The 27,959-nt window shown below is 48.8% G+C and overlaps 1 protein-coding gene across 4 annotated transcripts in view; it reads left to right on the forward strand.

Annotated features, from left to right (window-relative positions):
* The window catches only part of LOC129708162 (protein kinase C alpha type), a 172,367-nt gene that overhangs the window by 63,128 nt on the left and 81,280 nt on the right, over nucleotides 1-27,959 (forward strand). For 2 of the 4 annotated variants that reach the window (XM_055653753.1, XM_055653754.1), the window contains exon 3: nucleotides 6,666-6,760. In XM_055653753.1, the coding sequence (XP_055509728.1) occupies nucleotides 6,666-6,760 (95 nt within the window). The remainder of the gene's footprint in view (nucleotides 1-6,665; nucleotides 6,761-27,959) is intronic. The other 2 variants (XM_055653755.1, XM_055653756.1) reach the window with 1 other exon arrangement.

A 27,959-nucleotide genomic window follows, 5' to 3' on the forward strand; every position in this document is an offset into this window, starting at 1 on the left:
TCCCCCTATTACCTGACTCTGCTATTTTTAAGAGCCCTATCTAGCTCTCTCTTGAAAGCATCCAGAGAAACTGCCTCCACCGCCCTCTGAGGCAGAGAATTCCACAGACTCACCACTCTGTGAAAAAAAGTGTTTCCTCGTCTCTGTTCTAAATGGCTTACTCCTTATTCTTAAACTGTGGCCCCTGGTTCTGGACTCCCCCAACATTGGGAACATGTTTCCTGCCTCTAGTGTGTCCAAGCCCTTAACAATCTTATATGTTTCAATGAGATCCCTTCTCATCCTTCTAAACACCAGAGTGTACGAGCCCAGCCGCTCCATTCTCTCAGCATATGACAATCCCGCCATCCAGGGAATTATAACTATATAACCATATAACAATTACAGCACGGAAACAGGCCATCTCGGCCCTTCTAGTCAGTGCCGAACACTTATAACCTTGTAAACCTACACTGCACTCCCACAGTAGCAAGAATGTCCTTCCTCAAATTAAGGGACCAAAACTGCACACAGGTGTGGTCTCACTAGGGCCCTGTACAACTGCAGAAGGACCTCTTTGCTCCTATATTCGACATAATGCGCCAAATGAGTGTCTGTCACCTCCCTTTCATTGCTTTTAGTTTATTTCTTAAGTTTGTGTCTTGTCAATCAACAGAAGTAATGTCTTGGACTAAGCTTATAACAAATCAACATGATCTAGAGGGGCACATTCAGGGCTGCTTGTAACTTAACCACCTCGGCCCCAGAGCGCTGGAATAATCTCTGACCGTAGAACGACTGCAATACCTCAAGGCCTCTGTGGGTCCTTTGGAGGCATGGGCACTCGTAACGTGGGCAGGTTCTCCTCCATAGACAACAATTCAATAGGAGATAGATACGAAAAGCTGACCCCAGCATCTCTGGAGAAAAGGAATAGGTGACGTATTGGGTCGAAGTCAAGTCAAGTTTATTCGTCACATACACATACGAGACGTGCAGTGAAATGAAAAGTGGCAATGCTCGCGGATTGTGCAAAAAAAACTACAAAACAGAATGGAACAAATTCACATATTCACATATTACATATTTGTGGGAGGGAAAAAAAGTAAAAACAGTAATTTTAAAAAGACACCACACAACAGTAAATTGGTACATTAAAGTTAGTCCCTGGTGAGATAGGAGTTTACAGTCCTAATGGCCTCTGGGAAGAAACCCCATCTTCAGACTAAGAGTCAGGAGAGAGGGAAACGAGAGAGATGAAAAGCCACCTAGAACAAATGAATGAAAGGTGTGCAAAAGGACAAATCAAAGCCAGCAACAATGATCAAGGAAAGGTGCATCCCACAATGAGCTACTCCAGCTTTTTGTGTCTATCTTCGGTGTAAACCAGCATCTGCAGTTCCTTCCAACAAATTAAATAGTAGATGCTGGAAATGCCTCACCTACAAGTTACAGTTTGGTGATGGCCAGATAGACATCTCTCCAGCACAGAGAAATGAAAACGGATCTCGGACCTGGAGAGCTCCCTGCTCCAAGTCGTACAGCATGGAAATAGCCCCTTTGCCCTAATGCGTGCATGCCGACCCGGTTTTATAACTGAGCCAGTCCCACCTGCCTGCTTTTGGCCCACATCCCTCTGAACCTTCCGTGCTCATGTGCTCTTTTGAACGTTGGGCTCTGCGTGTATCGGTTGGGTTTTACAGAGACTGAATCATCACCCAATCTCATCACCTCCTCTGTTAAACTGCAACTGTTGGATTAGCTGGGTGCTTTAAAGCAAGCATGGAGGCTAAGTTAAAACTCTGAGACTCAGCAGACATTTTGCTTCCTAATGCCGTAATTCGCGTCTTAGAGCTGCCTAATCTTGTTTCAGCCTGTGATCTGTACGCGAGATCCAATTAGTGGGACATGAGAGACATTTGACAGAGGCTCAAGGCTTCAATGTCAATCTGCCTTCCACAGCTCTTGCTATCAGGGCCAGGGCGACTGAGATTCAGTGACTATTGCAGGGGAGGTAGTTTGGAGATTGTCTTTGATGCAAACTGTTTCACTCTGTTCCCTTCTGAGGGCCTTGGAGTCAGACAGCATGCAAACAGGCTCTTCGGCCCATCATGTCCATGTTGACCACTGAGTACTCCTGTAGGTGGCACAGTGCCAACAATAACAGCCTGCATTTATGATAGTCACTGCACCTCACGCTGCCTCCGCAAGGCTACCAGCATTATCAAGGACCAATCTCACCCCGGTTACTTCCTCTCTACCCTCACCCATCAAGCAAGACCCGCCGAATTGTGAAAACGCACATCTCCAGATTCAGGGACAGTTTCTTCCCAGATTATATGGTAACTGAACCATCCGATCACCAACCAGGAGCAGTCCTGAACTACTGTCTACCTCATTGGAGACCCATGGGCGATCTTTAATCTGACATTACTGGACTTCCCCACTCTTCCAGTGGTGTGGCAGGACATGCAATTGATTGAAAGGTACAACAGGCCCTTCGGCCCACAGAGTCCATGCCCACCCGTTCACACTAGTTCTATGTTAGCGCACATCCACTCCCTACACACTCGGGGTAGAGGGCCAATTAAGCTACAAACCCACACGTCTTTGCGATGTGGGAGGAAACCGGAGCACCTGGAGGAAACCCATGAGGTCACAGGGCGAACGTGCAAACTCCACACAGATATCACCCGAGGTCGGGATCAAACCCGGGTCTCTGTCACTGTGAGGGAGCAGCACTACCAGCTGTGCCTACTCCATCTGACAAGGCAGATAAATCCATTAGTGATAGGAGCAGAATTAAGCCATTCGGCCCATCAAGTCTACTCCGCCATTCAATCATGGCTGACATCTATCCCTCTCAACCACTTTCTCCTGCCTTCTCCCTGTAACACCTGACACCCGTACTAATGTTGTTCTTCTTCCTCTTGCGTATGGCGTGCACAGCCTAAAGTTGTCGGACAACTTGTTCTATTTTATCTTATTTGATTGTGCACGCCGGATTGATTGCATTCAGCGAAACAGGGCGGACCACATGAAGATTGCAATCTCCCGCTCCACTAATGTTGTTCAGCCTTGTTTAATGCCCCACCATATCTTACTTCAAAAGTCCGCCCTCTTTCTGTCCTGTGCCATGTCCCACCTGATCTGCACAGTAGCATCGGCCATCTCCTCTTCCAGGGGGTGGTCTTTCCCCATGTGTGCGCAGAGTGGAAGCCCCCAACATCAAGTCAACCTTTATTGTCATCTTGCAAAGCAGCAGTTGTAAATGCTAAATGAGAAGACATTTCCCAGGGAATACCAGAGCATCACACGTAAAACTTAAAAAAACAATCCAGTCCCTGATAAAAACAGTAGGAATAGTAAAGAAAAGTCCGGGTAAAAAACAACAATAAAATACAAGTAAAAATAGTCATATATTATCCAGGACAGCTGATTCAAGTGGCCAGTACCAGAGTTTGTTATTAAAGTGTCAGTGCAAAAAAAGCAGCAGAATCAGGTGGAGTGTGTTTAGTAGCCTCACAGCCTGTGGAAGGAAGCTGTTTAGCAGCCTGGTTGTCCGGGCTTTGATGCTGCGGTACCTCTTGCCTGATGGCAGGAGATCCAGGTGTGTGTGGAGGGGGTGCAGTGGGAGCAACACTGTGTGGTAACATAGAAACATAGAAATTAGGTGCAGGAGTAGGCCATTCGGCCCTTCGAGCCTGCACCGCCATTCAATATGATCATGGCTGATCATCCAACCCAGTATCCCGTACCTGCCTTCTCTCCATACCCCCTGATCCCCTTAGCCACAAGGGCCACATCTAACTCCCTCTTAAATATAGCCAATGAACTGGCCTCAACTACCCTCTGTGGCAGAGAGTTCCAGAGATTCACCACTCTCTGTGTGAAAAAAAGTTCTTCTCATCTCGGTTTTAAAGGATTTCCCCCTTATCCTTAAGCTGTGACCCCTGGTCCTGGACTTCCCCAACATCGGGAACAATCTTCCTGCATCTAGCCTGTCCAACCCCTTAAGAATTTTGTAAGTTTCTATAAGATCCCCTCTCAATCTTCTAAATTCTAGAGAGTATAAACCAAGTCTATCCAGTCTTTCTTCATAAGACAGTCCTGACATCCCAGGAATCAGTCTTGGTGAACCGTCTCTGCACTCCCTCTATGGCAATAATGTCCATCCTCAGATTTGGAGACCAAAACTGTACGCAATACTCCAGGTGTGGTCTCACCAAGACCCTGTACAACTGCAGTAGAACCTCTCTGCTCCTATACTCAAATCCTTTTGCAATGAAAGCTAACATACCATTCGCTTTCTTTATTGCCTGCTGCACCTGCATGCCTACCTTCAATGACTGGTGTACCATGACACCCAGGTCTCGCTGCATCTCCCCCTTTCCCAATCGGCCACCATTTAGATAATAAATGGTAGATCCATGAGGGTGGACCACGCTTCCAGTTCGTTGTTAAAGAGCGCGTAGAACATCATTGAACCGTTCACACTGTTGGATGGGTAAAGAGAGGGAATTGTTTTACACTTGCCGACCCGATTACTGTAATAGAGAGGTTTTGATTGGTCTCTTCATGTGGAGAGCCATTAAAATGCAGAGCCAATTACCACAAGTGACTGGAGGAGGCTTAATTGTCCTTCGTGTGGTGAAGAGGGAATTAAGGGAAAGTTTGTGATGTGGAGGAGGGACATGGAACAGATATAAACACTGACTGACACAGTAATTACAACGCCGTGAGTGCAACCAATACTTTGGAGCTAATTTCTTCACTGTCACTGGAGATTAATACCATTGTGTTTAAGAAAGAACTGCAGATGCTGGAAAATCAAAGGTAGACAAAAGTGCTGGAGTAACTCAGTGGGTGAGGCAGCATCTATGGAGCAAACGAAATAGGCAATTGATTTTGTTAAGATTGTTGGAAAATGTTTTTGTTTCGGAGAAACAGCGTGGAATCCGCCCTTTCAGCCCACCAAGTCCGCGCCGACCCGCGATCCTTGTACAGTCAAATTGGAGACTATAGTGTTCATATCTTCGGGTTGTAGCTACTCAGATGGAGTATGAGGTACTGCTCCTCTAGTTGTGCACAGCCTCACTCTGGCAATGGAGGAGGCCCAGGGCAGAGGGGTGATGAGAGAGAATAGGACAGAGGGAGTCCCTGCGGTGGGAGCCAGCACAGACAAGATGGGCCGAATGTCACTGTTTTGGTCTGTGCTGCTCTGATTCTGGAAATTGGACAGGAGATAGTAGCAGGATTTACACTTGTACCGAGGTGCAGTGAAAAGCTCTGGTTGCGTGCTAACCAGTCAGCGGAAGGACAGTACACGACCATACACGATTATCCACAGTGTACATAATGGATGGGATGAGCAGGGGTCAGGATCTGAGATGCCTCCTCCATGCTCTTCAGTGTAGCTCCCTGCGGGCTGCTGATTGGACTTTTGCGTACGTCACAGCAGCGGTTGAAGGTACTGGTTTATCATCCTCACGTGATAATGGGCGGTGGTCTTGGAGGGGACGATGTTCCTCAAACTGCGGAGCATCCTGTACAATACAGCTCACCCCCTCCATCAACCTGAGGAGCACCTTCAGCAACAGACTGGTTCCACCAAGATGCAGCACAGAACGCCCCAGGAGATCCTTCTTCTCTGTGGCTATCAAACTGTACACAAATCCCCCCCCCCCCCCCCCTTCTGTCATCTGTTAGAACTATACAACCCCCCCCCCCTCCCCCCAAACTTTGCACATCCCCAATCCGTGCACTCATCACTTTAATTTCATGTTTCGTGTGTGTTGTTGTGTTTTATGACGGTTGACAGACTAATATCCTTCCTGCGATAAATAAATCAGGTAATGCCATACACAAACAAAATGGAGGGAGTGGATAGGCAGTGCTTCAGGTCAGGACATTTCCTCAGACTGTTCCTATGCAATACATAAGTATGCAAAAATGCTGGGGGAACTCAGCGGGTACAGCAGCATCTATGGACCAGAAGGGTTTCGGCCCGAAACGTTGCCTATTTCCTTCGCTCCATAGATGCTGCTGCACCCGCTGAGTTTCTCCAGCATTTTTGTGTACCTTCGATTTTTCAGCATCTGCAATTCCTTCTTAAACACATTACATGAGTATAATGGCTTGGACACGCTAGAGGCAGGAAACATGTTCCCCGATGTTGGGGGAGTCCAGAACCAGGGACCACAGTTTTAAGAATAAGGAGTAAGCCATTTAGAACGGAGACGAGGAAACACTTTTTCTCACAGAAAGTGGTCAGTCTGTGGAATTCTCTGCCTCAGAGGGCGGTGGAGGCAGGTTCTCTGGATGCTTTCAAGAGAGAGCTAGATAGGGCTCTTAAAAATAGCAGTCAGGGGATATGGGGAGAAGGCAGGAACGGGGTAATGATCGGGGATGATCAGCCATGATCACATTGAATGGTGGTGCTGGCTAGAAGGGTCGAATGGCCTCCTCCTGCACCTATTGTCTATCGTCTATTCACTCCTGCCTTCGGAAAGAAAGAACGAATGAATGAATAGTTTATTGTCACAAGTCACAGTGAAATTCTTTGCTTGCTCCCCCAAGGTATGCAATTAGTCGCCCTTGGTATTTGTTGCTGTCGTAATTGTCATCCTGGTTTGTGAACAAGTTCTAACGACTATCTCCCTTTTGTTTCTCTCTCTCTCCTCCAGTTTGCTGTTTCGTGGTGCACAAGAGGTGTCATGAGTTTGTTACCTTCTGCTGTCCTGGAGCAGATAAAGGGCCAGACACGGACGTAAGTTCAATGGTCAGGAACATTCTTGTCTTTAACTGGGGACAACCCTACTGCTGGGTGGAGCTTGGTGTTTGTCCGCTGGGGTTGATGTTGGTGTCTTCGTTAGAGAAGCTTCACGTGCTGAAGCTTGCCCGTCGACAGGGGTATGTTGATGTCAGTCTGTAGTTGGCACTGATCTGCAGAGAGAGTTTTACTCGAGACCCTTGTCCCTCCCCCTGTCTATCTGTTTTGGCAACATCTCCCCCCACCCAGGGCCGGCCTTAGGAGGTGCGGGGCCCAATTGGGAACTATTGGTGAGCCCGTGTCGCATTGTATAAAGGGTGCCGTTACTAAAATCAATGCAAAAGAGATTCAATACTCCTACACATTCAGCAACAGTCCAAGCAACTGCAGACCACAATATCGTCTTCTCCAGACAAAGGATTAGCGGCACTAGCACAGACGCGGGGCCCCCTTAGGTGCGGGGCCCAAGCCTCCTGTGATCCAAGGAATAATGCCCTAGCCTGCCCAACCTCTCCCTATATCTCAGCCCCTCGAATCCTGCAACATCCTTGTCTCTTCTCCGTGCTCTCTGCAGCTTAATGCCATCCTTCATACAGCAGGGGTGACCAAAGCTGAACACAATAGTCCCAATATGGCCTCACCAACGCCTGATACAACTGTGACAAAACATCCCAACTTCTGCACTCACCGCCTTGAATTGAATTGAATTCCTTTATTGTCATTCAGACCTCACGGTCTGAACGAAATATTGTGCCTGCAGTCATACATACAATAATACAATAATAAACAACAATAAACACAAATTAACATCCACCTCAGTGAGTCCTCCAAACACCTCCTCACTGTGGTGGAGGCAAAAATCTTAGGGCTGCAGTCTCTTCCCTCCTCTTCCCCCTCTGCGCTGAGGCGATTCCCCACCGGGCGATGGTACAAACAGTCCCACGGCTCACCGAACCCCGCGAGCAGGCCGGTTCAAACACCGCGGCCCGGGGTGGTCGAAGCCGTGGCACCTCCAGTCCAGCACACGCAGCCGCTGGCCCGCGGCTGAACCCCGGACTCAGGTCACCACCGCCAGAACGTCGTCCCAGCCACCGGAGCACCGTTCCAGGCCCGGACCAGATCGCCCTCACGTGAGTACCGTTCCACCCTCGAGCTGGGCCACTCCGACGGGAGTGCCGTTCCACCCTCGAGCTGGGCCACTCCAGCGGGAGTGCCGTTCCTCCCTCGAGCTGGGCCACTCCGACGGGAGTGCCGTTCCTCCCTCGAGCTGGGCCACTCCGACGGGAGTGCCGTTCCTCCCTCGAGCTGGGCCACTCCGACAGGAGTGCCGTTCCTCCCTCGAGCTGGGCCACTCCGACGGGAGTGCCGTTCCTCCCTCGAGCTGGGCCACTCCGACGGGAGTGCCGTTCTTCCCTCGGGCTGGGCCACTCCAGCGGGAGCGCTGTTCACCGTTCCAGCCCCTCACCAGGCCGCTCTCACGGGAGCACCGTTCCATCCCGGGCTGGGCCGGGAGCGAGCCCAGGACGAGTCCTGTCAGCTGCCTCCAGAGTCCCGAGGTCGCCGGCTCCGCTAGGCCTCAGCGTAGACGGAGGCAGAGAAGGGGGATACGACAAAAAGGTCGTATTCCCCCGAAGGGAGTGACAGCAGCCCCCGTTTCACCCCCCACCCCCTCCCCACATAAACACAGCCTAAAAACCAAAAACATAACTAGACAAAACGAAAAAAAACAACACAAAAAAGTAAAAGACAAACGGACTGCAGGCGAGCCGCAGCCATTCCCAGCGCCGCCACTTCCGGAGTGATGAAGGCCAATGTACTGAAAGCCTTGTGAAAGAAAGAACTGCAGATGCTGGTATCAATTGAAGGCAGACAAAATGCTGGAGTAACTCAGCGACTCTGGAGACAAAGAAGGGGCGTTGTTTCAGGTCGTGACCCTTCTTCAGACTGATGTCGGGAGGAGGCGGGACAAATGTAGGTGGACCAGGAGGGGGGGGGGGAGGGTGACAGTTTGGTTATTTCACACATTGCTCCCCCCCCCTCCTGCTCCACCTACATTTCTTCCTCAAGCTTCACAAGCTTCTGTTCTTATCTCATCTCTTTTGTCTTTTTATCTCTGGCCTTTGCCCAACTATTTGCCTATCGAAACCCCCATCCTTCTATTTTTCGCAAGGTTTTGTTCCACCCTCACTTCTCTACCAGCTTTCTCCATCCCCACCCCGACTACAATCAGTCTGAACAAGGGTCCTGACCCCAAACGTCACCTGTCCACGTTGTCCAGAGGTGTTGCATGAGCCGCTGAGTTACTCCAGCACGCTGTGAAATGTCACCTATCCACATTGACATATGCTGAGAGAATGGAGCAGCTGGGTTTGTACACTCTGGAGTTTAGAAGAATGAGAGGGGATCTCATTGAAATGTATAAGACACGCTAGAGGCAGGAAACATATTCCCGATGTTGGGGGAGTCCAGAACCAGGGGCCACAGTTTAAGAATAAGGAGTAAGACATTTAGAACAGAGACGAGGAAACACTTTTTCTCACAGAGAGTGGTGAGTCTGTGGAATTCTCTGCCTCAGAGGGCAGTGGAGGCAAGTTCTCTGGATGCTTTCAAGGGAGAGCTAGATAGGGCTCTTAAAAATAGCGGAGTCAGGCGATATGGGGAACGGAGGAACGGGGTACTGGGGAACGGGCAGGAACGGGGTACTGATTGGGGATGATCAGCCATGATCACATTGAATGGCGGTGCTGGCTCGAAGGGCCGAATGGCCTACTCCAGCACTCTGTGAAACATCACCTATCCACGTTGTCCAGAGATGCTGCCTGAACCGTTGAGTTACTCCGGCTCAGGCAGTGTTGAGCCGAGGTGATCAGAGCAGTTTCATTGTGTGTGGGTGCCAAGCAGAATGTGAGACTTGGACACTCTCCAGAATGCTGTTAGCTGTGGAAAAATAGATCTTCGCATTGTGTTAGTTTCTGTTTAGCCACAATTTTTATGAAACAATTCCAAGCAATTTGTTAATGTGTTGATTTAGGACACTCGTAAATTCACCCTGGGAAACCACCCAAGACGATTAGCGTTAAGGGCCTGTCCCACTTGGCGATTTTTTTTTTGTGACTGTCGGCGTCATATCAGTGTCACCAAAAGATTTTGAACATCTCAAAATCCAGCGGCGACAAAAAAAATGTTGCTGACACATGAAAAAACGCCGCGTGTAATACGTCATCGTGTCGCGTCACGCTGCACATTATCTCGGTGATCTGATACGTCAGTCACTGATGCCGGCAGTCGCCGAAAAAAACTGCCAAGTGGGACAGGCCCTTTAATGTCCGTCTGTTTTGTCTGCGTTGTGAGGTCGGTTTGGAAACAACTTTGACTCCCTTCCACATTTTGTTCTGTTTCAGAGAAACTTGCTTTCATTTTCCATTTGCATCTTGTACAGAATAATTGTTCTCCATTTTAAAATATTGTGATGATTTGGTGTTGCATGTGGCATGTGGTTATTATATAAGCTATGTATAAATCTGACTAGGTTCAGGCTTATTATTGCCCCGTATACCGAGGTACAGTGAAAAGCTTTGTTTTGCACGCTGTTCAATCAAATCAGATAAAGAAGGGTCCCGACCTGAAACGTCACCGCCAGAGATGCCTCCTGACCTGCTGAGTTACTCCAGCACTTTGTGTCTTTTTTTGTAAACCAGCATTTGAAGTACCTTGGCTGCAAATCACACAAGGCTATACATGAATACAATCAAGCCAGACTCAAGTACGTTGGGTAGTTCTGCAGATGCTGATTTATACCGAATATAGACGGCAAATGCTGGAGTAACTCAGTGGGTCAGGCAGTATGTTTAAGAAAGAACTGCAGATGTTGGTAAAATCGAAGGTAGACACAAAATGCTGGAGTAACTCAGCGGGTGCGGCAGCATCTATGGAAGGAATGTGTGACATTATCGGGTCCCTTCTTCAGACTGATGTCAGGGGAGGGGGCGGGACCTTCGAGACATCAGTCTGAAGAAGGGTCTCGACCCGAAACGTCGCCCATTCCTTCTCTCCATAGATGCTGTCTCACCGCTGAGTTACTCCAGCATTTTGGGTCAAGCAGTATCTCTGGAGTAAAGGAATGTGACATTTTAGGTCGGAACTTTTCCGCAGACTGAAAGATAGAGGCGGGGCTGCAGTGGGGGGAGGGGGGGGGGGGGTAGGGGGGCTGGAGGTGAGAAAAGGCCAGAACAAATCAGGCCACAGAACATTATCTCCATCTGACTGTCAACAGGATATATCGGAGAAGCTGTCTCACAAAGGCAGCCAGCATCAACAAAGACACACACTACCCTGGCAACACTCAATAGACAATAGGTGCAGGAGTAGGCCATTTGGAAAGTATCCAGAGAACCGGCCTCTGAGGCAGAGAATTCCACAGACTCACAACTCTCTGTGTGAAAAAGTGGTTCCTCATCTCTATTCTAAGTGGCTTACCCCTTATTCTTAAACTGTAACCCCTGCTTCTTGACTCCCCCAACATCGGGAACATGTTTCCTGTCTCTAGCGTGTTCAAACCCTTAATAATTTTATATGTTTCAATAAGATCCCCTCTGATCCTTCTAAATTCCAGAGTATACAAGCCAAGCCGCTCCATTTTCTCAGCATATGACAGTCTCGCTAGCCCGGGAATTAACCTTTACATTTACCAAGCCAATAAATCTACCAACCCATATGTCTTTCGAGTGTGGGAGGCAACTATCTCACTTGGAGTGTGGGAGGATGCTATGAGAATGCAGGGTGACTTGGACAGGTTGGGTGAGTGAGCAGATGCATGGCAGATTAAGTTTTATGTGGATGAGGTTATCCACTTTGGTAGCAAAAACAGGAAGGCAGATTACTATCTAAATGGTGTCAAGTTGGGAAAAGGGGAAGTACAACAGGATCTGGGGGTTCTTGTACATCAGTCTATGAAAGTAAGCATGCAGATACAGCAGGCAGTGAAGAAAGCAAATGGCATGCACTTCCTGAGGAAACTAAAACAGGCCTCACTCCCCACCAACATCCTCAGGACTTTCTACAGGGGCACGGTGGAGTCTGTACTCACGTACTGCATAAATACGTGGTACTCCACCTGCAACTGTTCGGACAGGAAGGCTCTGCAGAGGGTAGTGAGGGGAGCAGAGAGGATCATTGGCGTCTCCCTACCCTCGGTACAAGAACTGTTCCAGAGCCGCTGTCTGAAGAAAGCACAGAGAATTGCCAAGGACAAACTGCACCCCCTCCACGCACACCTGGATCTCCTGCCATCAGGCAAGAGATATCGTAGCATCAAAGCCCGGACTACGAGGCTGCTAAACAGCTTCCTACCACAGGCTGTGAGGCTGCTAAACAGTCACTCTGCACCCACAGTCACTTGACTTGACTCTGCGGCTGGCACGGACACTTTAATACTGGCACTGGCCACTCACATCAGCGGCCCCGGACATTTTTTATGATTGGTTTATTGAATTTTAACATTGTGTTTTTTTTTTACCTGCTTTTAACTATTTATACTGTTCCATCAGGGACTGGATTGTTTTTAGTGTTATTATGTGTGAAGTGTTTAAATTTCATGTGCGATGCTCCGCTATTCACTGGGAAACGTCTTTTCATTTTGCACTGTAACAACTGTTGCTTGCAAGATGACAATAAAGGTTGATTGATTGATTGGTTGATTGATTGATTGATGCTGGCCTTAATAACACGAGGAATCGAATATAGGAGCAAAGACGTCCTTCTGAAATTGTACAGAGCCCTAGTGAGACCACACCTGGAGTATTGTGTACAGTTTTGGTCCCCTAATTTGAGGAAGGACATTCTTCCTATTGAGGGACTGCAGCGTAGGTTTACATGGTTAATTCCTGGGATGGCGGGACTGTCATATGCTGAGAGAATGGAGCGGCTGGGCTTGTACACTCTGGAGTTTAGAAGGATGAAAGGGTATCTCATTGAAACATATAAGATTGTAGAGGGTTTGGACACGCTAGAGGCAGGAAACATGTTCCTGATGTTGGGGGAGTCCAGAACCAGGGGCCACAAAGAATAAGGAGTAGCCATTTAGAACGGAGACCAGGAAACACTTTTTCTCACAGAGAGTGGTGAGTCTGGAATTCTCTGCCTCAGTGGGCGGTGGAGGCGGGTTCTCTGGAGGCTTTCAAGAGAGAGCTAGATAGGGCTCTTAAAAATAGCGGAGTCAGGGGATATGGGGAGAAGGCAGGAACGGAGTACTGATTGGGGATGATCAGCCATGATCACATTGAATGGTGGTGCTGGTTCGAAGGACCGAATGGCCTACTCCTGCACCTATTGTCTATTGTCAACCGAAGATCTCGGAGAAAACCCACGAAGGTCACGGGGAGAACGTACAGACTCTGTACAGACAGCCCCCGTAGTGGGGATCGAACCCGGGTCTCCGGCGCTGCATTCGCTGTAAGGCAGCAACTCTACCGCTGTGCCACCGTGACCGCCCAATAGTATTAGGGTTATTAATTTATTGAATTTTCTGCGTATTATATGTTATGGATGAGTGTTGCGTTTACAGGCCTGTTATGCTGCTGCAAGTAGGAATTTAATTGTTCTGAAGAAGGGCCCCGACCCAAGACATCGCCTGTCTACGGTCGCCAGAGATGCTGCCTGATCCGTTCTCAGTAACTTCTCACTTACGCCAGCACTTTATGTAAACCAGCGACTGCAGTTCCTTGCATCTACAATTAGACACTCGTGATAAAGGTTCAAACTAAATGCAGGTTGTTTTTTATATCCAGGATTGTCACCTGTAATGAAGCACAGATGATAATTGCCTTAGATAGCAGGCTTCTCAAAGAACACGGAACAATGAGCACTGTTTTTCAGACAGACTAATGATACAGGCTTTCTCCAAATATGCCGATCAAACTGATCTCTGCTGGATTGCAAACATTAAAATTCATTAGCCTTGCTTCCAGTTATTGCTACTTTTGTTTTGGTCGGGAGGTTCAATAGCTAATCCCAGGCGAAGTGTGTTGGCATCATCACTATCTTCACAGCGAGGAAATGGAACTTTTTAATTCATCCTTGGGATGCTAGGTTTAGCTTTTATTATAGCCACGAGCACCCAAGTACAGTGAAAAGCTTTTGTTTGCGTGCCTTCAAATGAAGTAAGATAATATTATACATGAATACAATCAAGCCAAACTCGAGTACAATAGGTAGATCGAAGAGAAAGACACAGAGTGCAGAATATAGTTCTCAGCAGTGTATTGTCACAGTTCCAGAGACTAAGTCTAATGTCCACAGCAGGATAGGTTGGAGAAGCAGAACCGTACCCCAGCCCTTGACACCAGGGGAAGCAGCCCTTCTTGAGTCCAGAATAAGGAGTAAGCCATTTCGAACGGAGCCGAGGAAACACTTTTTCACACAGAGAGTGGTGAGCCTGTGGAATTCTCTGCCTCAGAGGGCAGTGGAGGCAGGTTCTCTGGATGCTTTCAAGAGAGAGCTGGATAGGGCTCTTAAAGATAGCGGAGTCAGGGGATATGGGGAGAAGGCAGGAACGGGGTACTGATTGGGGATGATCAGCCGTGATCACATTGGCTGGCTCGAAGTCTGGGTCTGGCTCGAAGGGCCGAATGGCCTACTCCTGCACCTATTGTCTATTGGTGGTGCGCGCTTTTGAGAAAGGTTGAAAAGAGAGGTGGGGGCGAGACAAAGCCTGGCATGTGATGGGTGGATACGTGAGGGGGGGGGGGGGGGGGGGGGGGGGTTGATTGCAGATGGGTGGACAGATGTTTAGTTTGATCTGATCTGTTTGAATAGTACGCAAAAATAAAGCTTCAGATTCAGAGTCTGAAGAAGTGCCTCGAGCCTAAACGTCACCCATCATTTATTTCCCCCGAGATGCTGCCTGACTCGCTGAGTTACTCCAGCGTTTTGTGTCTCCAATTACTGTTACTTGCTGCTGTCTTGTTGTTCCAGTGGCTGCGTTGGCTTCTGCTTCATTCCGCCAACATTGACCTGTGTTTGGCCTCCTGGCATCATCCAGAGGTTCACCAACAGCAATTTGCCGTAACTGTTGATGTCCAGAGAGGTTAATATAACCATATAACAATTACAGCACGGAAACAGTCCATCTCGGCCCATCTAGTCCGTGCCGAACACTTATTCTTCCCTAGTCCCATCTACCTGCACTCAGACCATAACCCTCCATTCCTTTCCCGTCCATATACCTATCCAATTTAATTTTAAATGAAAAAATCGAACCTGCCTCCACCACTTCCACTGGAAGCTCATTTCACACAGTTACCACTCTCTGAGTAAAGAAGTTCCCCCTCATGTTACCCCTAAACTTCTGTCCCTTTGCAGCAAAGAGTGTCAAGGGCCTATCCCACTACACAATTTTTTTGGCGACTTTCCGGCACCCGTCATAATCACAGCAGGTCACCGACATTTTTCAACATGTTGAAAATCCAATGGCGCCCAGAAAAAGGTGCCACTCTTTGAGGGACTGCTCACGACAAAACAGGCCACACCCCGCGACATGTCAACTCGTGACGGCTGTATGGTCATGAGTAGTTGCGTAAGTGGGACAGGCCCTTCAGGATTAGAAACATAGAAAAATAGGTGCAGAGTAGACCATTCGGCTCTTCCAGCCAGCACCACCATTGTATATGATCATGGCTGATCATCCTAAATCAGCACCCCGTTCCGGCCTTTTCCCCATATCGCTTGATTATCTTTAGCCCTAAGAGCTAAATCTAACTTGCTCTTGAAAATATCCATTGAATTGGCCTCCACTGTCTTCTGTGGCAGAGAATTCCACTGATTCACAACTCTGTGGGTGAAAAGGTTTTTCCCCATCTCAGTCCTGAATGGCCTCCCCCTTATTCTTAAACTGTGACCCCTGGTTCTGGACTCCCCCAACATTGGGAACATTTTTCCTGCATTTAGCCTGTTCAATCTTTTAAGAATTTTATATGTTTCTACTGCAAGATACCCTCTCATCCTTCTAAATTGCAGTGAGTTTAGTGGGTGGGGAGGGGGTGAGGTTTGGGTGGGGAGCGGCTGGGTTGGTCCCCCCTCTGTCTCTCGGCTCCGCTCGGGGAAGAGCAGGAGCGCTGGTTATCTGGGAGTCCCCCGCAGCGGCCCGGGGTTTGTGCAGCCAGCAGGGCCGTTGCAGCGAGTGGGAGTGGTGGACATTTGTGAACAGTGCAGCTCACGTCCAGAGAGTGTCAGTGTGTGTGTGTCTGGGGTGTGTGTGTATGTGTGTGTGGGTGTGTGTGTGTATGTGTGGGTGTGTGTGTGTGTGTGTGTGTGTGTGTGTGTGTGTGTGTGTGTGTGTGTGTGTGTGTGGTGTGTGTGTGTGTGTGTGTGTGTGTGTGTGTGTGTGTGTGTGTGTGTGTGTGTGTGTGTCTGTGTGTGTGTGTCTGTGTGTGTGTGTCTGTGAGTGTGTGTGTGTGCGTGTGTGTGTGCTGGGTGTGTGTCTGTGGTGTGTGTCTGTGTGGGTGAGTGTGTGTGTCTGTGGGTGTGTGAGTGTATCTGTGTGGGTCTGGGTGGGTGTGTGTCTGGGTATGTGTGTGTGTGTCTGTGAGGCGTGTTTGTGTGTAGTGTATCTGTGGTGTGGGGGGGTGAGGGGTGTCTGTGGTGTGTGTGGGGGGTATCTGGGTGTGTGTGTGTGTGTGTGTGTGTGTGTGTCTGTGTGTGTGTGGGGGTATCTGGATGTGTGTCAGGGTGTGTGTGTGTGTATGTTCTTACACCAAGTTCCTGGGCTTTCTAACAACATGGCCTATCCCCACTGTTACAAAATGAAATATGTTCAAATGACTCACTCAAAATAAACATTTCATTTCCCCTGCAATTCCAGCTAATGGCTTGTCCTAGTGCAGTGTTTACAACCCCAACCAAACACTTCAAAACAGCCCAGCGCTCTCTTCCCCATGTCACTGGTGTGGGCTTTGTCCAGGAAACTTGTTAAGAGCGATTAATTTAATATTGCATATTTTGCAATCTGACAAAGCTGATAAAGATATTTGAGATGACGCGTGACCTTTTGAAGTACAGACGGCCACATTTGCAGCATCCCAGTGGTCTGGGCTGCACTGCCCTCAGTTACACTGGCCTCTGTAACATTGTACTCACACACACTGTCCACAAGTTAGTGTATGGATACAGTGCAGAAACGGGCCCTTCAGCCCACCTAGTCCACGCTGATCAGCGATCCCCGTACACGAACACTATCCTACACGCACTAAGGACAATTTACAATTTTACTGAGCTGCTGTACAAACCTGTACGTCTTTGGAGTGTGCGTAGAAAACCCGGAGAAAACTGGGGAACTCTCTGCCACAAAAGGCAGTGGAGGCCAGTTCACTGGATGTATTCAAAAGAGAGTTAGTAGCTCTTAGGGCTAACAGAATCAAGGGGCATGGGGGGAAAGAGCAGGAACGGGGTACTGATTTTGGATGATCAGCCACGATCATATTGAATGGCGGTTCTGGCTCGAAGGGCCGAATGACCTACTCCTGCACCTGTTTTCTATGTTTAAAATGGGGAGAACGTACAAACTCCGTACAGTACAGCAGCCGCAGTCAGGATCGAACCCGGGTCTCTGGCACTGAGACAGTAACTCTATCGCTGCGTCACCGTGCCGCCACTGTTGTTCCCGGACACACTGGCCGCAGGTACATTGGCCTCTGTAACATTGCACTGAGAAACAGGAGTCTCCTGGGAGTGGTCAAGATGACCTTTCAGGGCTCCAGGCAGCGGGCAGTGGAGGGTTCCACCCACTGTTGACTGCCTGCCCCCTCTTCCAGCCCTACATCTGTGCCCGCATGTCCCTAGAGAGGGAACTCGCAGTGTCCATGGGGACTCTGGAGGCCTTCTGTGAACAGTGGTCGCCTTGTGGGCCCCATGCATCGTGGATAATAGACAATAGACAATAGGTGCAGGAGTAGGCCATTTGGCCCTTCGAGCCGGCACCTATTGTCTATTGTAAACTGTGAATTTGTAATAAAAGCTCCTTGTTAGAAGAAGAAAGAGGCACAATGCCCACTGTTACAGCCAACCCACGGCACATTGGATTCTGGAGGGGGCTGTGAAAAGTATTATCCAAGTATCAACGTGTGCAAGCCTGTGTATAACCTGTCACGTTAAGGACTGATCTCCCTTGCCAAGAACCATGTTTCATGAAGGCTTGACGTGGGGTTTTGCAGTGAGTGTGAACAGTAAAAATAACTTTATAACATGTAAGCACTTTTCAACCTAAAGTATACAGAGTGGCTTGAGGCTCTCCAGGAAGGGCTGGTCATGACGTCAGATGTCCACGCTGCCACTTATCATTGAGAGCACAAGGAACTGCAGGTGCCGGATTACACACACAAAAAAGACACCAAGTGCTGGAGTAACTCTGCCAGCCAGGCAGCATCCCTGGAGTTTTCCTCCCACATCCTAAAGACGTGCGGGTTTGTAGGTTAATTGGCCTTCTGATGTGTAGGGAGTGGATGTGAAAGTGGGCTAACATAGACCCCGTGTGGACTAGGGTGATCGATGGTCAGTGTGGGCTGATGCACCTGTCCCCGAAACTAAACTGAAGCATCAGTGTGTCGGAGCGAGCGATTAATATCTTGTGTTTCGAGGAGAGATTCTGGTGAAGCCGGCAGGTGTTTCCATTCGCAAGAAACGCCAGATCTATTCGCGGAAGCTGTAATTCTGTGAAGCAACATTCCACAACACCACTCCTTTTAACTCTTTGCGCTACGTTCATGGGCTGAGGGATCTGTAAATAGGACGTGATTCGGCAAGGAAGCGCCTCGCTTGTCATTCAGCGAGCCCAGCGCACTGGAACAGCTGGATCCCCAGTGGCAGTGCTCACATCGGCACACAGCCGCACCGATACTGCCACGTGGCAAATGGCCAATTCAAGGGAGAGTGTGATCGGTGGGAAGGGGAGTTCCACGCCCGCCCCGAGTGGGTGGGGAGGGAAGAACAGATGAAGGAAGAGCTGCCAGCAACCATCCAGCTGTGCCTGTGCCTTTAACCTGGTTGTGCCCCAATCCAGCTGTGCCAGTGGGTGTAATGGTCTTGTGCATTCACACCCAGCTGTGGCACTGCCTGTAACCTGGTGGTGCTCCAATCCAGCTGTGGCACTGTCTGTATTATGCTCTCACGGACTCCAATCCAGCTGTTGGGTCTTGTGGCACTCGCATCCAGCTGTGGCAGGATCCCAACCCCAAACGTTCACAGCCATTTCTCTCGGTTGCTGCCTGACCCACTGAGTTCATCAAGATTCTGCAGTTCCTTCTGTCTCCATTCTTGTTTTGTTTAGGTACAGCGTGGAAACAGGCCCTTCAGCTCATCGAGGCCGCACCCACTAATGATCACCTGCACACTGGTTCTAACTACATTCTCATTCTTACAGCTAACGTATAGACCCCAGATGGAGACAAAGTGCTGGAGTAACTCAGCAGGACAGGAGCATCTCTGGAGAGAAGGAATGGGTGACGTTTCGGGTCGAGACCCTTCAGTCTGATCTGAAGAAGGGTCACGACCAGAAATGTCACCCATTCATTCTCTCCAGAGATGCTGCCTATCCAGTTGAGTTACTCCAGCATCTTGGGTCTACGGTTTAAACCAGCATCTGCAGTTCTTTCCCACAACCTACAAAATCCTTACGTCTTTGGGAAGTGGGAGGAAACCGGAACACCCGGAGAAAACTCTAGCGGTCACAAGGAGAACGTGCAAACTCCGCACAGACAGCACCTGTAGTCAGGGTGGAACATGGGTCTCTGGCGCTGTGAGGCCCACTGTGCCGCCTTTTGGAGACAGTAATCTAATTTGTGTAATACTGTTACAAAGAAACATAGAAAATAGGTGCAGGAGGAGGCCATTTGGCCCTTTAAGCCAGCACCGCCATTCATTGTTATCATGGCTGATCGTCCCCAATCAGTAACCCGTGCCTGCCTTCTCCCCATGTCCCTTGACTCCACTAGCCCCTAGAGCTCTATCTAACTCTCTAAAATCCATCCAGTGATTTGGCCTCCACTGCCTTCTGTGGCAAGAATTCCACAAATTCACAACTCTCTGGGTGAAAAAGTTGTTTTCTCACCTCAGTCCTAAATGGCCTCCCCTTTATTCTAAGACTGTAGCCCCTGGCTCTGGACTCGCCCAACATTGGGAACATTTTTCCTGCAGAACATTCTAGCTTGTCCAGTCCTTTTATAATTTTATATGCTTCTATAAGATCTTCCCCTCATCCTTCTAAACTCCAGTGAATACAAGCCTAGTCTTTTCAATCTTTCCTCATATGACAGTCCCGCCATCCCAGGGATCAATCTCGTGAACCTGTTGGCTTAAGGGCATTTACAACTTCAAAAGAGAAGACTTCTCTGCTGAATTAGGTAATCGGTGAGATGGCTTTGAGAACGCTCAGTCCCTGTGGCATTTAAACAAGATTGGCCTGAGGCATCTTTCGTCAACGGCAGTGTTCAGCTCACCCGGCGAGCCATTGTCTCCTGTTGTGTGTGCCAAGGTACAGTAAGAAGCTCTGTTTTGCATGCTGTGTGGACAGATTAGATAAAACTACGCCAACACAATCCAGTATGACAGGCAGATGCAGAGTGTGGAATATAGATCTCAGCATTGTAGCGCACCAGTTCCAGAGACGGGGGTCAAGGAAAGAGCGTTCACATCGCGGCCCAGTTTCCACCAATCTTTCCACCACCACGCACAAGAGGCGACAAGACAGACACCATTGTGTGCAGATGCTCTGGCTGGTGTCCAGACCATCACACAGACCAGCATCCCCACCAACCATTCCATCTGCAGATTTATTTCTATGGATACTTGGTGTCGTTTGGTAATCAGTGTCCATTGGTCAGGTGGTCGCCCCCTTGAGAATGCCATTCATTCAGCACACAATTCCCTGGCAGCTCTCGAGAATTCCTGGGAATTAATCAAATGCCGCACTAATATCTATGTGGACAACATCATCAATCGGCACTGTCACCTGCTCAAAGAAAGTTATCAAGTTAGTACGACACAAGCAGCCGTGTACAAAGCCATGTGTAGGAAGGAACTGCAGATGCTAGTTTACACCAAATATAGACACAAAGTGCTGGAGTAACTCAGCAGGACAGGCAACAGAAAAGGAATAGGTGATGTTTTGGGTTGAGACCCTTCTCAGATTGAATTGACTTCTCGACCTCCGCAATTCACTGTTGCACCGAACACCACAGCCCCGCCCGGCTCGGACCTGCCCGGCAAAGAGTGGCTCACCCTGAACCGGCTCCGTGCAGGGGTCGGCCGGTTCAAGGCCAACATGCATCGCTGGGGGCTGCGTTCATCAACAGCCTGCGTGTGTGGAGCAGACCAGCAAACAGCGCAGCAGCACGTTATTTTCGACTGCGCTCTCCGCTGGTGGAGGGGTAGACCTCACGGCTCGCGACATCTGCACATTGAACTGTCTACAGCGCCTGGAGGCCGTTACGCAACCTCAGCTGCCTCAAACGCAAGGAGACTGAGGTGTCTCAACCCAAAACGTCACCTAACCTAAACAAAGACCCTCCCATCTGAAGAAGTGTCTCAACCCAAAATGTCGCCTATTCCTTTTCTCCAACGATGCTGCTTGTCCCGCTGAGTTACTCCAGCACTTTGTGTCTATCTTTGTGTGGACACTCGGATGCAGTTGGTGAGTGGTCTGAAGAGCAGCTTCTCCTGTAGCAGCGGAGAGCTGTCAGTGCTTGCAAGACCGAGGTGAATGGAGCAACAAATTGATCTGTAGGTTTTTCCATCTGCCAACTTGCAGATGATGCTTTGCTTTGGGTCTTGCCCAAGGGTTACAGAATAAATAAAATAAGCCTTCCATGGGAGACTACGTACCCTGTATGTGTGGCTCCAACTTGCTCCATCTGCAGTTAGTGTTTGCTTCAACATTCTGACTCGCCAAAAATAACCGCTCCTCAATTATTTCCATCTGACTGACAGAAGGCAGAAATAGGAGAGGAAACCGTTGCTGTCTGATAAATATAAACCGGATCAAATGTGTAGGAAGGAACTGCAGATGCTGGTTTATATCGAAGGTAGACACAAAATGCTGGAGTAACTCAGCGGGACAGGCAGCAGCTCTGGAGAGAAGGAATGGGCGACGTTTCGGGTCGAGACCTTCTTCAGACTGATCAAAATCCGGTTCAATCCTTTCAACCAAATCTCTCCTCTCTGCCCCATCTAATCTCTCTCTCTCTTCTACACTCCACTAATTCCTTCCCTCTCTCCCAGCCCCCCACCCCCACACCCCAAGTTAACTGCCCCTCCCCTTTTGACAAATGTGCAGATATTTTATTTAGCAGGTCTTGAAGGGATTCTGTCGGTATTGTGCCAACAAAATGGCTTTGTGCCAAAGCCTCTTGGCTTTAACGCTCCCTGGTGACACAGTATAATTCCAATTAAAGTCTGACCTAGGGAAATAGTAAAACGATAAAAGTTAAGGATGTTAGTCTGAATGCACACAGCGTTTACAGGCATACAGCACGGAAACAGGCCCTTTGGGTTAACTTGTACATGCTGACCAAGATGCTCCATTTACACTGGTCCCATATAGACAATAGACAATAGGTGCAGGATTCGGCCCTTCGAACCAGCACTGCCGTTCAATGTGATCATGGCTGATCATCCCCAATCAGTAACCCGTTCCTGCCTTCTCCGCATATCCCCTGACTCCGCTATCTTTAGGAGCCCTTAAACAAGATGGATGAACATGGCCCAGATAGAGTGGTGCGTCCTCCTAATCTTTACAGCAGGGGTGGGCAACCTTGTTCTGCATAGGGGCCGGGACGCATGTCTGTGAGCGGATGGCGGGCTGCATCTATCACGCGTACACATGGATCCCAAACCCCATCCCGCCCCGGATTGCAGGCATCAAACCACGTGTTGACAGAAGGTAGACAAAAATACTGGAGAAACTCAGCGGGTGAGGCAGCCTCATGTGATCCTTGCAAGTCTCACCCGCTGAGTTTCTCCAGCATTTTTGTCTACCTTCGATTTTTCCAGCATCTGTGGTTCTTTCTTAAATGTGTTCGCAGAAGGTGCGCGGCCGAGCTCTGGCTGTACCGGATGATTAAGGGGAAAAAAATCCGCCTGCGAGCCAGATGATTTTGGGTTACAGGCCGCATTCGGCCCAGGGGCTGTAGGTTGCTGACTCTGTGTTACAGGGAGAGATTGCAAGATGACTCAGATTTGAGGGGAGACTGGGTACAAGTGTATGATATTATGAGTAGCATAGATAGGGTAGACAGTCAGAACCTTATTCCCACGATGGGAATCTCAAATACTAGAGGGCATGGATGTGGGTTCACTGAAGGCGTGTGTCGAACATAAATGTGAACATGAAGGGTTTCAGCCCGAAACGTTGCGTATTTCCTTCGCTCCATAGATGCTGCCGCACCCGCTGAGTTTCTCCAGCACCTTTGTCTAGGTGTGAGCATGGACCTCTTGGGTTGTGAAGCTTGACCCTGCAACACAAGATGAACTGAACCTCTGGCGCTGTCACGAAGGGATGTGTTGCCAAGAATCACACTGAGCCTGGCAGTGCTCAGCCTCAGGGCATTGCCACACAGCTACTGATGCCAGGCATCCAGTTATCCTCGCCATCCCTTGTGCCCAGCGTTAGGATTATTCTATTTGGAGCAAGATCAACAATGGTCCGTTAATTAAAGCAGGCAGGCGAGGACAGGAGAAGCTCATCGATGCTGAGAGTCAGGGAGCTCTAGACGAGGCAGCTGATCGTTAGAGCCATGCAATCAGTCCCCAGTGTCCAACTCCTGCACTGTCTGTCCCCAACCAGTTAGAACAAAGTTTCCTGGTCAAAGTTGTGACTGACTTTGCCTTAGTTGTCCTCCTGGGAAGGGGATGTGCAAGTAATTAGTTCAGGAGTGTTTGAGCCGTCGTGTATTATTCAGCATTGCAGTCTTGTCAGATCTGGCTGTCAGGCTTGGCTCTCCTCCTGCATCTTACACTGGGATCTGTGCTGGAACTGATGAAGCTTCACACTGAAGCACAGAACTCTGCCTTGTCTGAGATTGATTGATCAATTCGGCCCACCTTGTCTCCACCAGCGATCAGTAGAAGTAGCGCAGCGGGTAGAGCTGCTGCCCCCACAGCGCCTGAGACCCAGGTTTAACCCCGACCTCGGGTGCTGTCTCTGTGGAGTTTGCACGTTCTCCCTGTGACTGCATGGGTTTCCTCCAATTACACAATAGACAATAGGTGCAGGAGCAGACCATTCGGCCCTTCGAGCTAGCACCGTCATTCAAGGTTATCATGGCTGATCATCCCCAATCAGTGGAATTCTCTGCCTCAGAAGGCAGTGGAGGCCGATTCACTGGATGCTCTCAAAGGAGAGCTCTGAGGGTAGCGGAATCGAGGGATATGGGGAGATGGCAGGAACGGGGTACTGATTGTGGATGATCAGCCATGATCACATTGAAGGGCTGAATGGCCTACTCCTGCACCTATTTTCTATGTATCTATGTACAAACCCTTAATCTTAATCTTAAAACAGAACCTGTTTTCTTCACCTTCCATCTTCTCTCCACCAAACTGAAATACTCCTTCCTGGTTTATTTCTAGAGAATTCCATTACGCCCCTCCCAGCTGCCTGAGATATGATTCATGTTCAGGCAGGTTCTGGCCAGTGGCTGGGTGAGAGTATTGCAGTGTAAAGATGTCGAGTAAATACAACTTCATTGTAAAAAAAAGGAGCCGGTGTAGTAAATGTTTACGCCAATGTCATTATTTACTGACCATCCATGTTTGCTCAGGAACTTGGTCTTCAAGTTGGTCGGGGCATTGAGTTTAAGGGTCAGGAAATCATGTTCACAATTTCGCAAGTTATACGAGTAGAACAAGGTAATTCACGAGCTCTTCCCGAGTTTAAAAAAAAAATCAAACACATGGTCAGCATGTAGAATGTATGTAGCGGGTACGTCGACGTTCGGGGACGTCTCTTAGCGGCTCGTAACGCTAACGGCAGGGATTCGGGAAACGCGGTAAGCGCGTGAAGACTCGTGAAGATTTTTCAACATGTTGATAAATGTCCACGAGAGCCCCGAGTACCTACGAGCGGCCATTACCGTAAATTCTCCGTGTTCGAATCAGGGGAAACTCGGGAGAACTCTTGAATCAGCCCCATTAGGCCATTCAGCCCATCGAGTCCACTCCACCATTCAATCATGGCTGATCTCTGCCTCCTAATCCCATTTCCTGCCTTCTCCCCACACTCCTTGACACCTGTTCTAATCAAGAATTTGTCCATCTCTGCCTTAAAAATATCCACTGACTTGGCCTCCACAGGCCTCTGTGGCAATGAGTTCCACAGTTTAACTACCCTCTGACAAAAGAAGTTCCTCCTCACCTCCTTTCTAAAAGAGTGTCCTTTGAGTATAAGGGTCAGGAAGTCATGGTCACAAGTTCACAAGTTATAGTAGTAGAATTAGGCCATTCGGCCCGTCAAGTCTACTCTGTCATTTGGTCATGGCTGATCTATCTTAACCTCTCATCCCTATTCTCCTGCCTTCTCCCTATCACCCACGACACCCTTATTAATCAAAAATCTATCAATCTCTGCCTTAAAAATATCCATTGACTTGGCCTCCACAGCCTTTTGTGGCAAAGAATTCCACAGATTCCCCACCTTCTGACTAAAGAAATTCCTCCTCATCTCTTTCCTAAAGGAACGTCCTATTCTTCTTCTCTCTCTTTCCTCCTTTTCTTCTGCCTCTCACACCCCTCTTATCCATGGGCAGTGAGCAGGAGCAGACATTGGAGAGCCAAGGAATCTGAGATTGATAGGGGCAGCATGGAAACAGGCCCTTCAGCCCAGAGAGTCAAGGCTGACCATCGATCACCCGTTCGCGCTAGTTCTACCTTATCCCACTTTCTCATCCACTCCCTACACATTAGGAGCAATTTACAGGGCCCAATTAACCTACAAACCTGCACGTCTTTGCGATGTGGGGGAAATCTGGAGCACCCTTCGCTCCATAGATGCTGCTGCACCTGCTGAGTTTCTACAGCACTTTTGTCTACCTTCAATTTTCCAGCATCTGCAGTTCCTTCTTAAACAGCTGGTTTTCAAGCAGTCTATTCTCTGGAGAGGAGCGGAGATTGGAGGAGAGGGGCTGTGAGTGGGTGGAAGTGACAGCTGTCAGAGGCACAGCTAACACAGCCACAGCCACAGCAAGTGACAGACAGTGAGAGGGAGGCAGTCACTTGCACTCCCTCTGCCATGAATTATTCAGCGGTGTTGCTTGCTTTTTCATTTGCTTTTAATAATTCACTGGTGTTTAACAAAGGACTAGTTGTTAAACAGTAAGTGATTTCTGTTCTGTTATTAAACCGGGGCAAGGATCCAGCACCTTGTCCAAACACATGTGAGTGACAATCAGCAGACCCCACTCGAGAGCAACATGCGTGTAAATGTGGCAAGGAATCCAGCCCCAATCATCTCAGACCAAAAGGTTGATGGCACGGTTTAATAAGGAGATATATATGCAGAAGTGGAGGTAGACAAAAATGCTGGAGAAACTCAGCGGGTAAGGCAGCATCGATGGAGCGAAGGAATGAAGGGGAGGTCATTTAAGACTGAGGTGAGAAAAAACCTTTTCACCCAGAGAGTTGTGAATTTATGGAATTCCCTGCCACAGTGGGCGGTGGAGGCCAAGTCACTGGATGGATTTAAGAGAGAGTTAGATAGAGCTCGTCAAGGGATATGGGGAGAAGGCAGGCATGATTGATAGGGGATGATCAGCCATGTTCACAATGAATGGCGGTGCTGACTTGAAGGGCCAAATGGCCTCCTCCTGCACCTGTTTTCTGTGTTTACACAAGCTTGGTCAATTAGCTCAGAGATGCAACAAAAAGGCACAACAGAGGATGTACTTCCTACGGCAGCTGAGGAAGCACAATCTGCCACGGGCAATGATGGTCCAATTCTACACGGCCATCGTAGAGTCTGTCCTCACCTTCCCCATCATGGTCTGGTTTGGCTCAGCCACCAAGCACGACATCCGGAGGCTGCAGCAAATCGTCCGATCAGCTGAGAAGATTATTGGCTGCAACCTTCCCTCCATTGCTGAACTGTACACTGCAAGGGCCAGGAAGTGAGCGGGCAAGATCATCTCTGACCCCTCTCACCCTGGCCACAAACTCTTTGAATCACTTCCCTCTGGAAGGCGACTCCGGACTGTCAAAGCTGCCACAGCCAGACATAAAAATAGTTTTTATCCACGAGTAGTTGCTCTACTCAACAGCCAAAAATCTGTAACCTCCCTCTGATCTGGTATTTTGCTGGTTCACATGCTTGATCAATGGTGTTTTATCATTAATGTCTTATTATTATTAATGTTTAGTGTTTTCGGAGTAATTCGTAACTGTCACTGTATGTCACGTTGTTACTTGTGGGCGCAGCACCAAGGCAAATTCCTTGTATGTGAATACTTGGCCAATAAACTTACTTACAATGGCGTCAAAGATTACGGGGAGAAAGCAGGAGAATGGGGTTGAGAGCGAAAAATAGACCCGCCATGATCGAATGGGAGACTTCATGGTCTGAGTGTCCAAATACTGTTCCATGTTTTATGTGTTCGTAACCTGCTATGACAGCTGGGGGATTTAAATGTAAGTAATTAAACAAATCTAAAGTAAAAATAATTCAGTGATAGTGACCATGAACCGCAGACTGCCGTCATCATGCATCTGGTTCACTAATACGCTACAGGAAAGTAAATCTGCCGTCCTTGGCCAGCAGACCATGCCGTGGTAGACTCTGCTCCCCTATACAGAGTGTTGGAGGTGGATAAATGTGAGGTCATCCACTTTGGTGGCAAGAACAGGAAGGCAGATTATTATCTGAATGGTGTCAGATTAGGAAAAGAGGAAGTGCAACAAGACCTGGGTGTGCTTGTATAACAGTCACTGAAAGTAAGCATGCAGATACAGCAGGCAGTGAAGAAAGCTAATGGCATGTTGGCCTTCGTAGCGAGAGGATTTGAGTTTAGGAGCAAGGAGGACCTACTGCAGTTGTACAGGGCCCTGGTGAGACCACACCTGGAGTATTGTGTGCAATTTTGGTCTCCTAATCTGAGGAAGGACATTCTTGCTATTGAAGGAGTGTAGCGTAGGTTCACCAGGTTAATTCCCGGGATGGCGGGACTGACATATGATG

The sequence above is a fragment of the Leucoraja erinacea genome, chromosome 23, assembly GCF_028641065.1.
Source record: "Leucoraja erinacea ecotype New England chromosome 23, Leri_hhj_1, whole genome shotgun sequence".
Lineage (NCBI taxonomy): Eukaryota > Metazoa > Chordata > Chondrichthyes > Rajiformes > Rajidae > Leucoraja > Leucoraja erinaceus.